Raw genomic sequence first — 21887 nt, 5'->3', positions numbered from 1 at the left:
AAGGCCGCATTGTGTTGTTCTAGTCGCACCTCGGGCTTCAAGGTCGCTCCGTCTTGTTCCCGTTGCACCTCAGCCCTCAAGGCCGCTCCGTCCTGTTCCTGTCGCACCTTGGCCATTAAAGCCGCATCGTGTTATTCTAGTCGCACCTCGGCCCTCAAGGCTGCTCTGTCTTGTTCCTGTCACACCTTGGCCCTTAAGGTCACTCCGTCCTGTTCCTGTCACACATCGACACTCAAGGCCACATCGTGTTGTTCCTGTCACACCACGCCCCTCAAGGCCGCTCCGTCTTATTCCTGTCGCACCTCGGTCCTCAAGGCCACATCGTATTGCTCCTGTCGCACCTCGGTCCTCAAGGCCGCATCGTGTGGTTCCAGTCGCACCTCGGCCCTCAAGTCCGCTCCATCTTGTTCCTGTCACACCTTGGCCCGCAAGGCCACACTTTGAACTTAGTCTGTCACTTCAGCCAGTGGTCCTGCCATAATATTGTGCATTGCCTGTCAAGTCCTTCTCTGTATCTTGAATGTCTAGTCCTTGCCTGTAAATCCTGCAGTTCCACAGTCCTGGTCACTCTTGCCACCCACAGCTATAGCGAGCGGCCAGGAAGCTGGTTGCGATGGTCAAGACCATCGTGACCATCGGGCTTGCGAAGAGACCCTTGTGGTAGGGTCTCGTTGCTGCAAGCCCCAGAGAGATTTTCGGCTCTCACAGAGCCGAAATCTCTCCCACTGACATCACTTGTGATGTCAGTGGGGCCGCCCCCAAACGGAGGCGTTCACATGGGAACGCCTCCGTTTGGGCAGCCACTCCCCAGGCCCGCCCACCAAAGGGGGCCAGCTGTCACTCAACATCGACAGCACGCCCCCTTTGTTGCGAGACCCGGAGCGACGGAGTGCATACCTCCCAACATGACCCTCTCCAGGAGGGACACAATGCTCTGGTCCTGGACTTCCCTGGTAAGAGGTGGGGCTACAGCACAATCCAAAATTCAAATAGGGGAGCCACACCAACTGTCATTTCACACGCTGCCAAACCTCATGTTGGGAATGGGAGTGCCCGTCGCTATCCGGGTCTCGCGCATGCACACGACGGAGCCGGCTCTGTCGTGTGCATGCGCACTGGCCCACCATCGACCCTGTTGCGAGCGCACAGCGCTTGCGTCCAGGTCTGAATCAGGCCCAGTGTGCGGAATAATTGTTGGTACTATATAAAGTGATAATAATAATTCACTCCCTCCTGCCCTGTTGGTGAGCTGTGTGACTGGCAGATATTAGCCATTTGAAAGTTGGCAAATAAAATGTGAACAGTAACAGTTTTGCCAGTCTCTAACATGGCGTCACGCACGGCGTCGCCTCTGTATGCGCATGCGATGTTTTCGGCCCCGTTGGCATCATAACTGGTGGGCGGGATTACGAGCTCGCGATAGGGGGGGTTTCCTTGGTGACGTATGGCGGTCTGTAAGAGAAGTAGGCAGGGGAAAAACTTTCGTGATGTCATACGACGGGCGGGAATTCGTGGATAGCGTTAGAGGGGGCGGGGCTTACAACGTGGGCGGTAAATTGTTGTGACGCAGGTTGAGGGCGGGGCTCCAATGACGTCGCAGGTGGGAAGGGGATAGCGGGGACCGGAAGTGGGATTAATAAGGCGTCTGACACTTCCTGCTGCTCCGTATGAGGAGACTGGAGGCAGCGGCGGTGGTGGCGGAGCTGTGACTGAGCGTCCGGCACTGGTAAGCGCTCCGTGTCTCCTGTACGTCCGGTCCGCGGCTCTCACTGTGTGTCCCCGGGCTTCCCCCATCGCCGCTGCGCTCAGGCCATGAGCCCGTGCGGGCCCCGGATAGCTGCGGCCCAGTGATGCCGCATACAGGGGTGGCCTGTGTCCTCCCAGAGCCCCGGGCTATAACACTCATACACCTGGTTGTTGTAGATTTACCTCGCCGGTGGTACTACAGGTCCCAGCATGCCAGAGGCTGGCGCGGGGCATGCTGATACGTGTGGTGTGAGTGGCCAAAGGTTTCATAGTCTGTAGGTGCCATGTTCTTTATACAGCTGTATTGTAGATGATAGACTTGTATATAATCTGAGTAATATAGTGGCTTCATGTGTGTTTCATGGTACATTGGTGGGTTCATGTTTGTTGTGGGGCATGTTGGCATCTGCATGTGTGTTGTGTTGGCATTTTTAATGTGTCGCGGGGCGTGTTGGAATTTGAATGTGTGTCGCGGGGCACGTTGGCATTTTAGTGTGTCGCGGGGCACGTTGGCATTTTAGAGTGTCGCGGGGCACGTTGGCATTTTAGTGTGTCGCGGGGCACGTTGGCATTTTAGTGTGTCGCGGGGCACGTTGGCATTTTAGAGTGTCGCGGGGCACGTTGGCATTTTAGTGTCGCGGGGCACGTTGGCATTTTAGTGTGTCGTGGGGCACGTTGGCATTTTAGTGTGTCGCGGGGCACGTTGGCATTTTAGTGTGTGTCGCGGGGCACGTTGGCATTTTAGTGTGTGTCGCGGGGCACGTTGGCATTTTAGTGTGTGTCGCGGGGCACGTTGGCATTTTAGTGTGTGTCGCGGGGCACGTTGGCATTTTAGTGTGTGTCGCGGGGCACGTTGGCATGTTAGTCGGGGCACGTTGGCATTTTAGTGTGTGTCGCGGGGCACGTTGGCAACTTTTATTATTCTTGCAGGTTTTGCTGCTTACAGTAGATCATCTCATTAGACCTCATGGTTTGTATGTATGGTTACCTGGATGCGTTAAACTATTACATTATATTTGTGGGGCGGATTCAATTCAGAGCTGTGTGAATAGTGCCAGGAGGTTGGTCCCAGAGCTATTCAATTCACCTCGCAGTTTAGGCAGAATAACCACTAAAGCTGGAGAATGTAATTTTTATTTATTTTTAAATTTTTTTTATACTTTTATTCTTTGACCGGAATTGAATTGATTCCTTCCCCCATCGTTGCCGACGGAGCTATTCAATTCTTGCTCCTGTCAGGCACGATCAGCTGACAGCGCTACATTTCAGCTCTCAGCCCCAGGGGGATGAGAGCTGAAATGTGCGAAAAGTTACATGTTTGGGTGCCCAAAAATCACTTTCCGCGATCGCGCCCAGCACTTTGGTCGGGTTTAGCTGCTTTACGCGGCTAAGTCCGACCACTTTGGGCGCGATCAGCACTAAAATCTAGATCAATTGCATAGCGGCCCGCGAACTCCTGTCACTTTAGAGGGGAGATGCGGGCTGCGAAAATAATTGAATTCTGCCCTTTGTGTTTAGTTGCGGGAACTTGCGTTCTGACTAAAGTGCTGGCTGTTAGCACTGCGCTGAGCTGGCAAACAGCCTCAAGGCCAGCACGCTAGTCAAATTTCTGCTCGCACTCTCCGTAGGGGTGCGAGAAGAAATCCTTAAGTCGACCTAAGAGTACCTTGAATAGCTCTGAGAACTCCTTCACCGCGCTATCAACAGTGCGCCTAATTGAATCGCACCTTAGATTGTAAGATCTAGGCGTCTAGCTACAGGTGGCTTTTTCGGGTTTATGCCATGTCACTAACGCACTCACCTTGGTATTGAAGATCCAACCAGCAGTCATATCAGAAACGCAGAGTAACTGTGGGTTAAAGCCCTTCCTAGGTGGGAAAACTGTACAAGTGTGTGTGTGTGTGTGTGTGTGTGCCCTTCCTAGGTGGGAAAACTGTACAAGTGTGTGTGTGTGTGTGTGGGGTGGGGGGGGATTATATTGCACTGTTTGTGGCGGCATATAATGAAATGACACTCTAATACCATTGCTGCCAGACTGCCATGAGATGTGTGTATGGCGCGGCATTGCAGGCGCTCGCTGAGCGTAGCCTGGGCACCACCGCGTGTGATTTCCTGCATTGACCTGGCAGGACTGAAATCCTGGTTTTAGAGCATCTTGTCCCATGGCATGTACTGTGCAGAGTCCTGTGTTTTGCTGCTCATAGAATGCAAGGGGTTAAATGTTGTGTACACATGTGATTGGTCAATTCATCCATTCATTGGCTGGTTGTAGTGTAGATACATTGCTGTGACTATCTGTTCTCTGTTTTGGTGTTTAACTTGATCAGCACAACAGCATATGATGGTGAATGTTGATAAATGAATAGTTGTTTTGGTGCCAGCTCCTCCGCTGAGCAGATTGGGTGAGTGTGATGTCTGTAGGGGTCTTTGTTGGTGTATTCTCAGCTGCCCATTTCCTCCTTATCTGTGGTCTGTGTGAGTTTGCCTGGCTGTTAATGTGATTATATGGTTCTTTTCCTTGTGATAAGGAGACCTGGCCTTCACAGCTCCCTTTACATCTAGCACTCATGTTGTGATGGAATAAGCCAGTGATACAGAAGTGTATGTTGTTTGATGTTATTTTCTGTCATTACAAACGTTTTTGTTTGACTCTGATCCTTTTGTCTGGCTCTTGTTTGCTTTAAGCATCAGTTAGTGCCCTGGAGCAAGTTTATCATATGGCGTTAGTAGGATGATGTAACTATTGGCCAAGCTGCTGATACCCCTGTGAACGTAATGTTTAGTTGCTTCTATATCTTTTTTTTTTTTTTTTTTTATTTCCTTAAAGGTATAATAGTCCGCTTGTAGTGGCCCCTCCCCTGGGTCCCTGACTTGCACAGTCCCAGATATTAACCACGTAGGGATCTTAAGTTGCAGTAACACAAAATGTGATTTGTAGAAGTACTGTCTATTAAGTAGCCAAAGGGGGGGGGAACACTGGAGACCCCACCAAACTGCTCTTATTGGGAAGAGTCTGTATAAGAAGCTCCTTAAAAGTGTTGACATCCCTCTAATGAAAACAAGTATCAGTATCCGCATTTAGACTGTAGAAAAGGAGTGAGGATGACGTGTTCCATTTTATAGCTGGAGGCTAGCGAGTATATCCGAATGACTACTTACATCTTCGTTGATTGAAGGTATTGCACCCAAACATTACAGTGTAGCTGAATGTATTCTCTGAAATGGGACAGCTAGCAAGCCAGCAAGAGCAGAGGATGTCAGTGATTCAGAGAGGAATAGGCTATTATGATTCAGGAATCCTGGCGCGTTACAATGTACACCCACATCCTGATTGCTGATTATAGAGTATAAAGCAATTGTTATCAGTGATTGCTTTGATTTAAACACCTGCTCACAGCAACTTACTTCTGCATTTATAACTAATCTAATTCCGTAGCCACCTCCTCCTAATGGTCCAGCTGTAAGACCATTTCCATTCTTACTATTCATTCACTTAGAACGTAATTGTTTTTTTTAAGCTCTGCGGCCCTTTTTATTCTACCCCTTGAACGCAATTATTCCGTACAGTGTCGTTCTTAGTACCTCAGTGCCCAAGTTCCGTGCTCCCGAAGTACAGGATGAGCTGTTGGATGTCATATTACCGTAGTTCTTCTGAGAAGTTACTTGCAGCATGCTGCCATATTTCTTGGGATGGCAACCCAATTACTGACCTGGACCAATAAACTCCTCTGTTACCAATAATGTTATGGCTAACACTGTTCATAGATGGGTGTCTTTTAAAAGGTGCTAGATTATATCATCATTGCCCCAAGATCACTATACAGTATATATCTATATCATAATATAGGGTTTTCATAGCAGCTTGCGTTATTTGCACCCCAACGTTTGCACAGTAATACATTATAATGAATATAATTGTTATTGGATAAATTGTTTAGGTGCCACTACGTATGATGGCAATAACATTGCTAACATCACACTCTGGCACTTACTGGAAGCTCATCGATGCCAATGGGTCTCGTGAAGAAAACGAATGTGGTGATTATTCTGACGCTAACCGAACGAGCCCCTGGTGCCATCCAGCTTATCTTGTGTTTCGGCAAAGTGCTAGAGAAGGGAAACCATCTGGTAGATTGTTGCCATCACCCTGTTTTGAGTAACTGGGTGTCTGTACTTTTTGCACCCCCTTCTCTGCAAAGCTTTTATCCAGATGTGCATTGTTATTGTCAGTCAGTCTGTTCTTAGGTTTTAAACTGCTTTGCAAATATGAACCAATTTGTGTTTTACTCTTCCTCAGTGTAATATGAACCTAGATTGTAAGCCTGCTAGCGGGGCCTTCCTTCCTGCCTGTATGCTATTACCCAGTCGTCTTGTATCAATGTTCCCAATTGTAAAGGGGGAAAGCAATACACTGGTGCTATATAAACAAATGTTAATAAACCTAATGAGAGAATGCCGATTTTTGTTAAAGCAATACATTTAATGCTACCCTGGTGCTTGATGACCAGAGTAAGGGGAGGTTTGTGCGGTGTTATGTCACTCTGTAACGCTTGGCGGCCATATTTCAATTCTACTGGCAATTGCGTTACAAACTGTTGCAGTAGTATTTGCTCTGTTCCCAGTTATCAACACCAGGGTAAGGGTATAGAGCTGGCATTGTTGTTGGGTAATGCATTTTAAGTACACGCTAAGTTTTGTAATAGTCGGACCATATTTTCATAGCTGTAATCACTTGAAAGGCAAATCCAACTTGCTTTTGCCTTTTTAAATTATTGCAACTCGTTGCCCCTTTAAATCTAGCAGTTATATAGCTGGAATCACGCTGGGACCAGCAAATTGGAGCCTTTTGCAAATGGGCCACTGTGTAACTCTGACACTACGTGTGCTTGCTGGGTACACACTGACAGATACATTGTCAGATCAATTGATCGGCCAATGTATCTGCTGCCCATCGGGCAGTGTGTACCCGCGATATGTTGGTGAACATCGGCGTTCACGGACATATCGCATTTGCCTGTGCTGCACGGCCGATGGACAGATATGCAGACCGCCCGTACAGACACAACGGCAGCTGCGAGGAGGGGGGCAGAACCCGGCCGCCGGGACACGCCACCGACATATCCCATGGTCGCCGGGACCCGTAGCAAGACACAGATGATGACACACCGAATGGGTATGAACGACCATCATCTGCAGATCACTCGATCTGCAGATATGTCACTTTTGTACCCACCATTAAGGTGGGTACACGCCTTGTGATATATCTGCAGATGATGGTTATTCATGCACACTGAACGGCCATCTGCATGCTGGAGGCGGTTCGGGGTCTGCAGACCGCCCGTACACACTTGCCGATGGAGAGATATGTCTGCAGACATCTGTCCATCAGCTGTGCAGCACAGCCAATGCGATATGTCTGTGAACGACGGCGTTCACAGACATATCGTTTGTACACACTGGCCGACGGGGGCACGATATATTGGCTGATTGGCCAATATATCGGCCAGTGTGTACCCACCATTATGTTTTGCGGTAGCGTCCCATTGTGTCTTGCAAAAACAAAGTTACAGTAACTGCAACTCATCCTTTATTGTACTGTAAGTCACTGGTCAACCTATTTATGTACTTTGTAAGGCACTGCGGAACACTTGTGGCGCCATATAAACATGGCGCCACAAGTGACTGCTGTAGGGCACACCGGCCTTTTGTGTTTGCACTAGTTGTGTAAAAACATACACTACTGCAGACTAACAAAACTCTTGATGTCTGTCATGAAACAGGGAAATGTAAACCTCATTCTGTTAGGTTAGTGTTCTGCATTTTTATGGTCTCTTAAAATCTTTCCTAGACTACTTTTTGTTGGGCGGGAGGAGCAATGGGGATTGGATTGTCCTTTTGTAAACAGCAGCCCTTTAATACAGTGCAGATACTATTGTCTGCAGTGTATATACATTGTGAATTATGGCTGAAGAGTTACTGGGGGGGGGGGGGGCTTTGCAACCATATGGACAGGATTACAAGACTGACATCATAACTCCTCAGGTGGGTGGCATGGATGGTATGTAGGAGTCCATTGCAAATTTAAAACTGAGTTGAATATTTTCTTGTATGTGCATATATACAGAACCAATCTCCCAGGACACAATTGCCGTGCTGCAGGTGTCATTTCGGGCATGGCTGGATGGGGGGCTGTGCATCTTTCTTCACACGGGAAGATGGAACGAAGCAAATAATTAAATCTACAGGAAAGTTTCAATAACAGTTGGTGGCAAAGTGTAAACCTAGAACCGGATCGGCTGGAAGATAGCTGCTGCTAGTTTTTTACTTTGCTGCCCAGCCATGTATTATGCTTTTGTGAGCATATTTTATGCAAACCATTTTTGTTTTCGTATATGACAGAACTTTTTCTTCTGTATTACGGATGGGTTTATCACATAATGGCGTTTGTTCCATGTAAAATAACTTCTGTCCACCGGCGCAGGTCTTAGAAGTCTAAGGGGTGAATTCAATAGTTTTTTTTCGTGCCTGATCTCCTGCCCAAAGTGACAGAAGATCGGGGGCAATATTCCATTTTAGGTGGTTATTACGTTGTGCACATGTCGCCCCCAAATGCACTGCGTTTTAAATGCGTAAAATAGCTAAACCCGTGTAAACTATTGGATGCGCTGCCGAAAAATGCAGTTTGGGCACCCAAAAGCCGGACTTCTCGCACATATCTGCTCGCCATCTCCAGGGAGCAAGCCGAGATAATGAGCGCCCGCGGCACTCGCACCAGATCAGAACAGCAATTGAATAGCTCTGTGAGGTGCCCAAAATACAGTTGAATTCTCCCCCTAAGTCTGTGATGTGCCCGACATAAACCAGACCCTTGCGACTCCTGCCGGGTGGCGCACACCTCATCGCCGTTGCTGCTTCGCATACGGCCCCTATGTGCTGTTTTTCTATGGAAGAACACACTTTAAGCTTGGACTCTTGTGCCGGATTTGCGCACCCCTCTGCCCCAGAATGCAGAGCGTATGGTGAGGGCGCCTTCCATCTTTAATGTGAACTTCGAGGCTGTGCTAATAATACCGTTCGATTCGCAGCCACAAAGCACTTTGTGTTGCTCTGCGCCATCCGCTAAATCCTGCGGGCCGCCCCGCATCCACACGAGAGGCGCTTCTGAAAGACAACAAAACTCTTCCGGCTGTGAGATCACTGCTTTATTAGTAACCTTTTGTTTTGCCACCACAAGTGGGGAGGGTGCGAAGGTGGCCGGCACAATGCTTTCGGCAGCTATGGTCGGGAGGAAGGAAACGCGTCAGCTGTTTGTTTCCTTTTTGTTAGTGGCAGAAGGGGTCACATGCAGATCACTCCGAAATATTGCTCACCTGTGATGGGGGCTGTGGGGGGCGCGTGTAATGACAACTTGTTCCGTTTGTACACTCTCCTCGTGCATGCGATCAGGAAGTGTGTGTGTGTGTGTGACACAGAACTAGCCTGGAGTCACAGTGACAACACAGCCATCTATATCATCAGTCTTCATTATTGTGTAGTGCCAACAGGTTTCTGCGTTTATTGCAGCGTCTTTGATGTTTGAGCATATTTGGAAATAGTTTGTTTTTTATTTTATTTTCGCCTTTTGAGACTTTTCCTTTCTCTTTTTGGTCCTTTGCAGTCAGCAGGAAAAAGAAGAAAGATGAAAACTGGTTGCAGTATTGCAGAAAAGCCAAAAGGAGGAGGAGGTAAGATGCGCTGCAAATGTACTCGTCATACAGTGATAGTCATCAATGCCTAGGACCAGACAGAATAGATGTAACCCCCCCCCCCCCCCTGTGTATCTTTATTTATCTTTTATTAAATCATTGTACTTTACAATGGACAGCATAGGTGTAGTGCCCTATTTATGTAGCGTCTATCTCCCTGTAATACCTTTTTTGATCCTTTTGCTTTGGAATCGTTTTTGCCACAAACTGTTTTGGTTGCATCAGTCATTGTAGAATTAGGCCAGACGTACAGTGCTGTACTGGATACACAGATGTTTAGTAATAACATACAAGTTCTCTTTGCACCAGTTTGCTGTCTAGCAACCCATCGTGTGCACCGGGGACTATCCAATTTTAAGCGTTACTGAATATCCCGGCGCAGCCAAATCCAGCCGGCCTACATGTAGTGGTTATTTTCTGCTGTCGTGTCTACCTACAAACCATGCGTACTATGTTACTGCTTTACATGTGTTCTTCCTTTCTTTCTGGGTATTTTCGCACTTATGTTTCTATGCTTTTGCATTTTATATCTTGCGTTCTCTGTTACTTAATCTCTGACACCGCAGCTTAGTGCGTACAATGGTGCATTTACCTTTCTCCCTCTGACCTTTTTAATGCTATAACCTCCTCTCAAAATGACACAATTAAGATATTTTAAATATACGTGCCATTGGTGAAATCCATCTTCCTATTCGCTAGCACCTGCTTTCTTGTGCAGTTTAATGCTGTTTATGGGTAAGACCTGCCTTAACGCCATGTTCACCTCTTACTGCTTTCACTACAATGAAATCACTACTACATGGACTATTGCTGCAGACGCACCTAACAGCCCCTCTCTGCGTGCCAGGTCTCGCGGGACTCTGTATGTGCCCTGTCAAAACCAGTGCAGTTCCGCTTGCGTGGGGTGTCGCTTTCTGCTCTGGTGTTTCTAGCACACTTTGGTCTGTATCTCAGCAGTTTGATGCATCAGGGCAGAGAGTGACACCCCAGCCAGGAATTAGAACTGCACAGGTTGTGACACCACTGTAGTGTTCATTCTAGCAGGGTGCTAGAATGAACATTGCTGGTCATAATGCGATGCGACAAAAGCACTTCACGAGGCCACGCTGATTAGTTTGCTATGCAACACTTACATACCTGTGTTCAACGGAGTCTGAATCTGTATGCGAAGTGATGCAGCGGCCACAGCTAGTTTTCACGATAACTTCTGTTGTGCTTTGTATACCGATTCTGTCTTTTGCAAATTAATCAGTGCAGTCTCGTGAAGCGGTTTTGTCGCATCGCGACCAAGGTTCTTTTTTTGGGTGGGGGGGGCGGTGCTAACTAGCTGTTACACCACTCGGTGTGACTCGCTTGTTCCAGGCGTCGCCGGTTGCATGGCGTATTTAAGCCAGGTGTATGAGGCTACATCTGTATATAGAGGTTTATCAGACTCCATATGAGCTGTCAGTAACATTTTTGTTACCTTTTGTCTCTAACTGAAGAACAACTTCTGTCTGCTTATCCAGGTAATTCGGATTTAACACTCGTCCCCATACCGCTTTGTCCAGTCCTCAATCTATATCCCAGATGGTCCTATGTGTTTAGAGTGCTTCTTGCATTGTCCTCCAGAACGTGGTCCTTTTTGTATGTGTAGGATTGTGTTTGTGCTTTTGTCTGATGCTGGCAATTCTAATCTATCTCTGCTCTTCTTCTCTATTTTTTTTTTGTGTATGTTTTCTGCTTAAATGTCTTTTTTTGTTCATTTTTTAGTCTCCCATGTTTTTTTGTCCAAATTTTTCTTTTGCGATCATTTTTGTCTCCTTTTTTTTTTTTTTTTTTATCATTTATTTAATTTCTTTAACAATCTGTAGGTTATCACTTCCCGGATTGGGCATACAGGGCGGAGTCCAGCCCGGGCTCCCGCCAGATCCAGCTGTGGCACTTCATCTTGGAGCTTTTGCAGAAGGAGGAGTTCCGCCATGTCATTGCCTGGCAGCAGGGGGAATATGGAGAGTTTGTCATTAAGGACCCGGATGAAGTGGCCAGGCTGTGGGGGAGGCGGAAATGTAAACCTCAAATGAACTATGACAAGTTGAGCCGGGCACTCAGGTGAGCCCTGGATCCTGGCTAATCTCTGCTGGTGATCATGATAAATATTCTGGGCTGTATTAGGTTGTCTGCATTACCTAGGGTGTCTTCCTTCCTAAGGCGACTACTCAACTCGCACCTCAAGCATTCTCAGTTGGTCATGTAATCGGGATTGTCCCCATTGTACAGTATTATAGGGTCTTAGGTGTTCCTAAACAGGGCAGCTGAGTGCCAGTGGATTTTAAGTGTAAATCAGGAAATTGATGTGTTGTCCTCTCGCTGGTGAACTGCGTTGTCCATTCTCTTGGCTGCGGAATGCGTCACAAAAGGTTAAGTTGTGAAAAGGCTTTATGCGTTGTGTACATGTAGATCAGAGATCAGGAGTGCTAGACATTTGTGAGTTAGCTTCTCTCTAAACCGGATAAGACTGAGAAATTCTCCCTTGCTTTCCAAAGGCAACATCTATGGGTGCATATAGAAACAGCTGACATTGTCCTGATGCATCCAGTGCGGTTAGTAAAGCAAACAGCAGTTTGGTTGGGAAACTGATCACAGGACCTGTCTTTAGTCAGAAGGTGCTTCATGTAATGCTGCTGGGTGGGGCTTCTCCAGGCTAAATTCTTTCTGCAGGTGTCAGGTTCCTCTGCACGCAGTTCCTGCAGAGAAGAGGCGAAATGGATCCGGCCACGGCAGGGTTAAATATAAAATTGTCTCTCCCCTGTGGCTCTCCGATTCCTTGTGCTACCTATACTGCCTCCCCCGCAGCCACCTGTGCATCCCCAGCATGGGCACAAACCTGCTTCCATTTGGCCGTTGTACAGTAGTCGTGACTCCAAAGCAGAAAAACATGTTCTTTTTATACATTCTAGTACACTGCCTCCTACTTTTTTTCTTTTTTTGTATCATGTCCCTGGAAGGTCTTGATGTTTTGCTGTAATATTAAGCTAGTTTGCGCTGGCAGGCCCGGGCCTTTGCTGTGTTTTGTTACTCGGAGCGTGCTTGCTTGTTTTTCTGCTTCCTGTTAGATCCATGTGTGCGTGTGACGTGCTGTACATTACATATGACTTGCCTGAATGGGATGAGGAGGCTGCTTTGTGGTTTTTATTGTCCTAGTTTTTGGAGGACTGCTGACCTAAAAGATTGGCTAATCCACTATGAAAGGTCATGGTTTTCAACCTAATGGAGTGCGACTTGCTGCAACATTCCACACAGGAAGTCTGGTGTGCGCAGATAAAACTCTTCCCTCGCAACACCTTACCTCTGTGTTTTGTGCAAGGGGGGCTGTCTAGCTTTCCTCTTCTCTCAAGACAGGTCGGTCTGTCCCAAGTAAAAGCGATGTATAACTTTCATAGAACAATCCGCCCTACATGCCCCTAATAGTCCCTCTGCTCAGATTGCTGCTTTAGGGAAGATTTCAAATGTTTTTGCCAGCGTCTCTCCCTAATGGGTGCCCGACGGAGCAATTCAGTTGATACCCTGTTTGGGCGAGATCGCCAGCATTTCTGTTTGCACGCTTCTGAGGTGGCGAGCAGAAAAGTGCAAAAAGCCAGTGGTTTGGCCACCCTAACCAGGACTTTAGACCGGTTTAGCCACTTTGTGTGGCTCAACTGTCTGTCTAGGCGCTCCATTCAGTGCAATGTTGAATAGTGATGGGAATGAGTTATCGGAGCTATTCAGTTGTCCCTATCACGCCCTGCACTTAAGTCGGGAGATGCCGGTTACGGCGCCTAAAGCTGGGTGTTTAGTAGCGGTAACCTGCATTCCCCGGCTTAAGTGCCGGCCAACTAGTATAGTCTGACTTCTGCTCGCATCACAGGAGGGTGCGAACAGAAATCCTCTAGATCGGGTAACCGCGCAGCCGATTGAAAAGCTCAGGGAACTCACTCCTGGCGCTATTCAACATCACACTGAATTGAGTTGCTCCCTATAAGTGCAGTTGTTGGACAACTTCACTTTAGTGTCCTGTATTCCGGTTCCCCAGTAGCATTCCCTGCTAGGCCTGAAGTTACATTGCCCAGCACAAATAGTTTCTTTGCAGATTTGGGTTTTAGTTTGGAACCCAGAGGCAGCTGTAAAACAGCTGGAACCGATGACAATAGGCCGCCAGCATTTGTTTTGTTCCCGGAAGTTTTCTGTGTCTGCTTAGTGAAAGGCAAAGCAGTGACCGGATTCTGTGTATAAAGCTGTGTGTGCAGCCTCTGGCTCCTCTAATCAGACATGTGCAGCTGATAGTCTCCTCGTCCCTGCGATAGAGAGATGTGTGGTTTCCTTCCAGCAGTGCTAGTCCTGGTATCTGTCCCGTGCACGCAGGGTGTGTGGCCCTCTTGTCTCGTCTGCAGACTAGGTGTGTGGTTTTCAGCATAGTCCGTCATTGGTTGTGTTTTTACGGCTCCTGAATGCATCATTTCTTTCCTTTGCTGCATATCGGCATTAGATCTTCTGCTTTTTTTTATATTTCTGTCTGTAGTAGTATTTGAGTTCTACCATTAATTTCGCAAACTTTAACAATAATGCAGACCCAAATACACTAATTTAAGGAACACCACCTTTAGTATGCACATATAAAATACAATTGTTTGTGTATTTGTTTGGCGCAACTTGTTAAATAGAATGGATATTTATAAGCCAAATGTCAGAATAAAATCAGACCTGGAATAACATAAAGTACCCAATATATAGGGACACGTAAATGTAATTTATTCCAAAAAGTACATCAAACGTTTGAAAACACAAAGCAGATAAAAAGCTATAATTAAATAGGGTAGGATTCCAGTAATCGGCCTCTCACCAGTAGTAGGGGTTGTGGTGCGCTAGTGCTAGGCATAAGCACATTGTCCTGGGCTTAGCAGCTTGGCACCACCGCAGAGAGCATAGGTGTTTCCGAAAGGAGTCTGTGTCTGGATATCCCCTCTGTTCCACATGCAGTCCTCCGTTGCAACGCGTTTCAGAACTCCGTCCTTATATATTGGTCATTTATTTAATATTTATGTGACCAGATCTTTATTTGCACATTTAACATGGTTACGACAAGTGGAAAACAGTTTATCTACAGGGAGTTGAGGTTCTATGTATGCCGATGGATACAGCTGACCTGTAAAGCCGGGTACACACTACACAATCCTGATCGTTAAGTGGCCACATCCAGGAACATGGTATCATCCAATATATCTACAGATCGGCCTGCACTGCGAGCCCGCCGGAAGCGCCATGACATGAGCGCGCAATAGTCTGTACACATTAGACGATGCGCCAAATATGTCAGCCCAATGGCCAGATCTTACCTGGAGTTCATGTATTGTTCTGTAGATCTTGGTCACACCAGTGGGTGTCGTCCCCTAATTCGCGGTGCAGGAAACGGAAAGGTAAATTCACGCCCCACATTATAGATCTAGAGCAGTTAGAGGGAGAATTCTTAGTGTTAGGTTAGCCACACATACAGATGGTCCAACTGGGGGATTACACTGATGATTATGTCAGAGAAGTTACATAATTAGTGTGCAATTAGCATAATTGTGTAGAGAAGACAAAGTGAGAGGGCCCGGTTAATAAGAGCTTACAGTCCTGGAGGGAGATATGGGTGGACGCCTTAGGAAGAATAGCGCAGAGACGACGGTTGTAGACTGAGTAGTTATTGGGCAAAGTAATGTGTGGGCTAAAAGGAAACACACAATACATATTAAATTTTTTTTTTTTAATTCTTAAGTTGCCCAAAATGGATAACTGGGCGATGTTGAGATGCCTGTGCGTGTTGTGGCCTTTAACAGGACTGGACAAATGTTATGGAATGTTTCTAGATTACTAACCGGCTTCTGTTTGGTTATTGCAGATACTACTACAACAAACGGATCCTGCATAAAACAAAGGGAAAGCGATTCACCTACAAATTCAACTTTAACAAGCTGGTCATGCCCAATTACCCGTTCATCAACATAAGGCCCAATGGTAAGCTGCCAGGCGTATCTTTTACGTGTGCTTACAGGTGTCTTTGTCGTCCCATGGATTGTGTTTTACAGTATGCTAATCCTTAGCTGCCTCTATTGCTGTATTGCATGGGATGGGATTATTTTATTAATTATTGATATAGTGTCAGTACATTCTTATGCACTTTACAATTAGGCGTATTCGGTAGGCTGATCATAGGACATCATTGTGCCACTTCCTACTGTATTGGCTGAGCTGTGATCCTGCTGTCCTCCTATTGGCTGTTGCAGAGTCACAATTTGCATGCATTCCCTAGCTGATCACATGGTTTTAATAGCTGCTTAATGCTGTCTCATTATAATGCCTAAGAAAGGAATCGGTGGTGTCATTTCATGTTTGCACTAATACAAAAAAAAAAAAAAAAAAAAGTAACAAACTAGACTCTGCACTATCAAAATACCTCCTTCCTTATTACTTGGAAGTCATTGACTGCGACACTTCTGTTTTTGTAACTCTGAAGTAGAATGGAATTTCCCTGCTAAAATCCCACATCTGTGCACTGCTAATGAGCGCAGGTTGGTACGGTTCAGGACATGAAAAGCAATGTCCACTTTACAAGCGGTTTTGCTTTTTTTTTTTTTTTTCGACATTCATTACACTTTTACTAATCTACCTAAGCTATCCTGAAGGAAACCAGCCTCTAGATTGTCCGATAAGTTTTTCTCTCGTTAACTTGCTGGTGAAGAGCACATGAAATTTGGATTGGCGTGACCAGGCCCTTGGATGTTCAGAATTGATTAATTTTGGCCAAAGGTTACCGTGCTCTTGTAGTTTGAGCAGAGTCACATTCAGGCAAATGCCCAAAACGTGCGGCACTCAAGGCTATCAATTACCACACGGCTTGATGTAAAGAAAGTCAACGTTTCAATGTCTCCACAGCGGCATTTTCATCAGGACATATACAAATACTCAGCTTATGTTACCTTATATCTGTCTAGCACCCAGTGTTCCAGTTGCAGCCATGCCGGGGTGTGAACGCACATCCTGCCGGCGGGGCGCACCAGTGTGACTTCATCACGTCAGCGGTGCCGGGAATGAGTCCGTGTACCATCACCATGGTGACCAGTGCTAAAACACAATACACAAATGCATTACAGGATGTACTCATAAGCAAAATACACTAGCGATTATAAAGCGGCATTCATTAAGTGCTATGTTCGCTAAAATACTAAGAACATGGTTACAATATTACGTCTACATGAACTCCCTATTATACTGTATCAAGGCTAACAAACATCCTAACCTATACTGCAAGGGGAATATGGCTTAACTATACATAATACCATAGGTTTACAGAATGGACCCAATCCAATGAACAAACAATTGGAGTGTCGCACATTATAGGAAGTATACATTGAGAGTGTGTGTGGGGGCAACCAGCTAAGTAATTTACTATTGAGGAGTACCGGACTACTTCTGTTTGATATATATTTATATATATATATATTTCTTCTACTGCCCCAGGCAGAGCAGACAGGAAACAAAACCTGCTGAGCACCAGTTTCAATTCTCCTCTCTAACAGCTGTACTGACTGGGAGAAGATCCAGATAAGCCGCAAGGCCACAGAAGTGTGCTCTATCACCATGCTGCTTGCTGTTCCAGGGGTGCACACATACGCTAATACAGATGTGTCAGCGTGCATCTATGCTCCATGCGCTACAAGTCGCCTTATAGATGTGTGTAACGCGGCTGTGTAACCGCCTGATATGCGGCATGCCTATATTCTGTGTGCAACTGCCGGTGTATCTGCATGCGACATGCTACGTTACAGTGTCCGAGACTGTTGGCGTAGCATTTCACCCTCGGATACAGTCGCACTCCGTATATAGGAATGCCGCATTTCATTTTACTCAGCCTAAGACGCTTCTGCATCCTATTCACATCACTTTGCGAATAAGAGGCATTTTAAGGGAAAAGGTCACAAGGAAAGACGCTTGGCGCTACAGTGTCACACCACGGCATGGCGCGACTAGAAGGGCTCTTAAATGCGCAAGGAGGCTATATGTATGTGGACCTTCTATAGGGTAATTTTTATAGCTCTGTAATGTTCCTCACTTGTGTATTTCCGGTGGGGGGGGGGGGGCAAATCCAATGTGGGATTGGAATGCAGCACTGACTGTTTACACTCCTTGTCTTTTTACACACCTATTACATTTCATGTTTTCCTCTGTTGTAGGTGGTGTCCCGCAGAGCGCCCCGCCTGTCCCTACAGCCTCCTCCCACTTTCGCTTCTCTCCTCTAGACTCCCCCAATGAAGATGCACACGTCAGTCACTTTTCCGGGAGCTCTACAGCACAATCGAGCCGTGAATCCTTAAATGACGTTGGCGACCGCAAGCCGTTGCCTTCAGAAGCCGAAGATATCCATGCAGAGTGGCGTCGCAATGCAGACCTGTTGTCCCCTCGAAATGCCATTGGCTCCAGCGTCCACGGCCTCCACAAGCCTAAATCTGATCTCTTGCTTCCGATGTTTTCAATGCCTGGGATGTACCAGGACCCCCACAGTCCCTTTGCTTTGTCTCCCCTACCAGGCCGTGGAGGCTTACTTAACGTACCCATCTCGCCTGCTTTGTCCCTGACTCCAACAGTTTTCTCTTACAGTCCCTCGCCAGGACTGAGCCCGGCTTTCCAGAGCGGCAGCTGCTTCAACTTCAACCCCGAAGAGATGAAACACTACCTGCAGGCCCAGGCCTGTCTTAACTACCACCTAAGTCCACGGACTTTACCAAGATTCCCTACTTTTATGATGCCACCACCTCAGCGTCACTTCCCCCCGGAAGAGCAACCATCTTTCCCCATCAAGCTGCAGCCTCCTCCAGTGGGACGGAAACACAGGGATCGCCCTCCGAGTCCTGACGATAAACGGCCCCATCCTCCACAACCTCTCCTACTGCCGGTGAAAGTGGAACCAGTTTCAGATGATGAGCCCATCTCTGAAGAGTTTGATTCTTCAGACCACGCAGAGAGAGAGTTTAATGACAGCGAAAACGAACAAGAACCTGCTCCTCCAAGTGAGGACCCAGAGAAGCAAGGGCATACATTCGTGAAACCCGCCGCTCCTTCCTGGCCAGTTCTCCCCACTGCTGCACCCCGATTTAGTTACCCAAAGGAGGGTACAGTGGAGCACACTGATGCTGGCGATAAGGTGCCGAAAGACTACTCCGTCGAAGCTCCAGTGGCAGAAAGGAAGGAGGACTCTCTGCCGGCCAAGCTGCGCCTTAAGCGCCTCTGGAACGGGGAGCGTCAAGCGGAAGCCATTGAAGTTCGAGAGTGCAGAAAAATTAGTTGCATCGTCAACGGCCTCCGCTCACCAGACCTGACTGCAGAATCCAAGGCTGTAGCCACCGCTGACTCCTAGTACTGGACCTGAATGTGGAAGACATGTTTGTTTGTGGTTTCCCTCCTTTTTTTTCGGGGGGGGGGGGGGGCGGATATTTTTTTTATGTAGTACAATGCTATGTATATAGCATTGCTGCTGAAGGGGTAAGGCTAAAGGTTTGTTTTAGTTCCCAGACTTCCTTAACATTGCAGGTGATGTGTATTTAGTAAATATATAATTTTTATTTTATTTTATTTTTTTCCAGTTGATGCTTCAGGGAAAACATTACCTCTTATGTATGTAAGGGGAGCTTAAACCATACGTTGTGTTTTTGCCTAATAGATGGAATCCTCGAAGTATATTTTGTTACGATTATATACATTTGTTGTGGTGAAGAGCTCTGCTCAACACCTCTTTACCGAGGAGAGTATGAGTACAGCTATCTTGCCCCCTTCCCCACCCCCCTCCCCGCTTTCTCAGCTAATTCAGGGCCGTGCTCTCTCCCTCCCTCAGGTTTGTTTCTCTGGCCTGCAACAAATTTTTTAAAAATGAAGAGAAGTTACTTTTTTTCTTCTTCTTCTTCATTAAAAACTTGACACTACAACATGGATTGTAGGGACTGCAGAATTGAGTGGGACGTGATTTGTGAGTGGGAGCGATTTCATCCCCCCCCCCTGCGTGTGATGTCATGGATGAAAAGTCCTATTTTTGTAAATGGAAAGTAATTTTTCTACACCACAAAGGTTAAAACGGCAGTACTAACGCCTCTGAAATTAAATCCTTTTCTACCTTGTCCAGCCAGGCCAGCCTACAGCAGCATAATAGAATGCAGGTGACTGCAGTTTGTACGTTCCTGCGTCTGACCGTTCTAATGCTCTTCACACGTACCAATTCCTGACTTAGGAGCTCCAGGATATGTAACTTGTGGTTTCATGACCTACAGGAAGCAGATTTAAGAGAATACGGGAAGTCCAGAGAAATTAAAACAAAAAGACGATCACGCGAAGCATCCCCTTTTTTTGTCTTGTATGTTTTTTTGTTTTTTTTTCTTTTTGTTTAGCAGAAGTCTGCTGTTGTTTCCTGTGACGCTCAGACATTCCTGCAACTAGAAGCCCCAACCATACCGGCAAGGCTTCACATATTTCAGTTAATCTCTGGTTCCCCACAGTTCCGCCTGTGGTTCCATGTGTTTTGCTATACAAACGTTTCCGTGACGGAGAGTGGTGTCTTAGTGGCACATTGTAATCGTTCAGCCAATGAGGGAATTATTGGGCGAGCCCTGTCTTTGCGCAGTGTTGCCTAACTTCTTAAAAACGGGGCAGATTATCGCCGGTTTTAACAGCAACCCCTTCAATAGTTGTTTCCGGGCAGCCCCTTAGATGTGTCCTCTTATACTGGTTAACCAGCCTCCATCTGTGAGCGCTCGATTTGTGACAGGCCTGGTCCTCTATGCTGACATTTGAATCTATTTGGGTTTTTGGAAACGATGGATGACTGTTTTGCTACATACTGTACTAGAGTGCACATATATAAGGAACCCTGGAATTAGCGATAAGATGTCTTCTGTTTTTATGTAGAAGTTTGCCGGTGTCTGGGATAATTCATTAGTGGTGTGGTAGAACTACAAGGTTTTTTTTTCTTTATTTTTGAATACCTATTAATTTCAAAGGAAGTAGATTTTTATTTTTTTTTATTTTTCCCTCATATCGTTAGACTATTATTGCATAATCGTTACACATCCGCTCACTAAGCTTTGTACGTCTTTGTTGTGCATTGTCATTTTGGTGACTTCATGTGAAGGGCACTAGTTATTCTGGTTACTAATGGCCGAGTTAAGGCGGCCTTGTTCCCAAATAATTAGTCTTGTGTGTTTTTTGTCATGCCCACAGGCAATTTTAACTATTGGGAGTACGGATCTTATTCACCAATAACACGTGGACACTTATTTTAACTGCGTAAAGTTTTTTGCTTTTTTTTTTTTTTTTTTTTTACGCCAGAGAATCTGACACTAGCTTGTAGCATTTGCCCAGCCATTGTATTTCTTATCTATTAACATTTTTATATATCCAGTCTATATTGTGCAGCACTGTACAGCAAACTTGTGATCGTCTAGTCCATACACACACAGGGGTCAAACCTATTGGGTGCGAATTGCGAGTAGCGAGTTTTTCTTGACACTCGCACACTTTGCAGCGAAGCGTGCTCCCGGAATTCTCCAATCCAATTAAAAATGCCTATTCGCACTACTCGCAGGGGAAGGGGTGTGAAGTGACTGCTAAATGAGATTTGCAAGAAATGCATGAAAATGTGGGGAGACCATCCTGGACCCCCAAAATGGATAATTTGTTAGCAGGACCGTATAGGAGGCTGTTTGTGGGCATTAGGAAGGTACTGTAGGTTTTTAAATGGTGTCACATTGGCTGATTTGTGTGGGGTTTTTATCATTTTTCTTGCCTTTGAAGAAGAAAAAAAAAAAACCCACAATTTTGTTTAATCTCAAATGAATTAAACAAAAAATGCAAAAAAAAAAATAAGGAAAGGGTGATTTTGGGGTACTTTGAGGGTGCCTTGAAAAATAAAAAAAATTATATAAAAAAATATATAGATATATCTATATCAACTTAAAAATTATTGTAATTAAATCTGGGCTGATTAAAACGGATAAAAAAAAATGTTTGATTTGGGGGTAATTTGAGGATTTATTTTTTTTTACCCCCAAAAAATGACTTGCAATTATTGGACTAATTATGCTAATTGGAAACTTCCAAATGCCTAATTAGTTGTTGGGGGGGGGGGGGGGGGGGGAGGGTGTCCAAGGGGTTCAGCCCAGTATCCCGACATTTTAACCTTAAAATAAAGATATTCCTTCCATCTCTCAACCTCAGGGATGTGCGAGGGGAAAGTTGCGAATTCATTCTGACCGAATCAGTGCGAGGTGCTAATTGGATTGCAAAATTAATTCGCTATGCGAATTTGAAGTGAAAATAGCAACTCTCACCTTGCAATTCGCACCTAATAGATTGATC

At 46.0% G+C, this 21887-nt stretch overlaps 1 protein-coding gene across 1 annotated transcript; it reads left to right on the top strand.

The window, feature by feature from the left end:
- The first annotated feature begins 1650 nt into the window (after positions 1–1650).
- ETV3 (ETS variant transcription factor 3) lies at positions 1651–20867 on the top strand. Its single transcript, XM_088449614.1, has 5 exons — positions 1651–1726; positions 9404–9470; positions 11345–11582; positions 15388–15503; positions 17720–20867. The coding sequence occupies exons 2-5, from the start codon at positions 9425–9427 to the stop codon at positions 18898–18900; spliced, it is 1581 nt and encodes a 526-aa protein (XP_088305740.1). The 5' UTR covers positions 1651–1726; positions 9404–9424; the 3' UTR covers positions 18901–20867.
- Positions 20868–21887: the final 1020 nt, after the last annotated feature.

The sequence above is a fragment of the Taudactylus pleione genome, unplaced genomic scaffold (assembly GCF_031769625.1).
Source record: "Taudactylus pleione unplaced genomic scaffold, aTauple2 ptg000490l, whole genome shotgun sequence".
Taxonomy (NCBI): Eukaryota; Metazoa; Chordata; class Amphibia; order Anura; family Myobatrachidae; genus Taudactylus; species Taudactylus pleione.
This window is presented reverse-complemented; position numbering and strand designations above follow the sequence as displayed.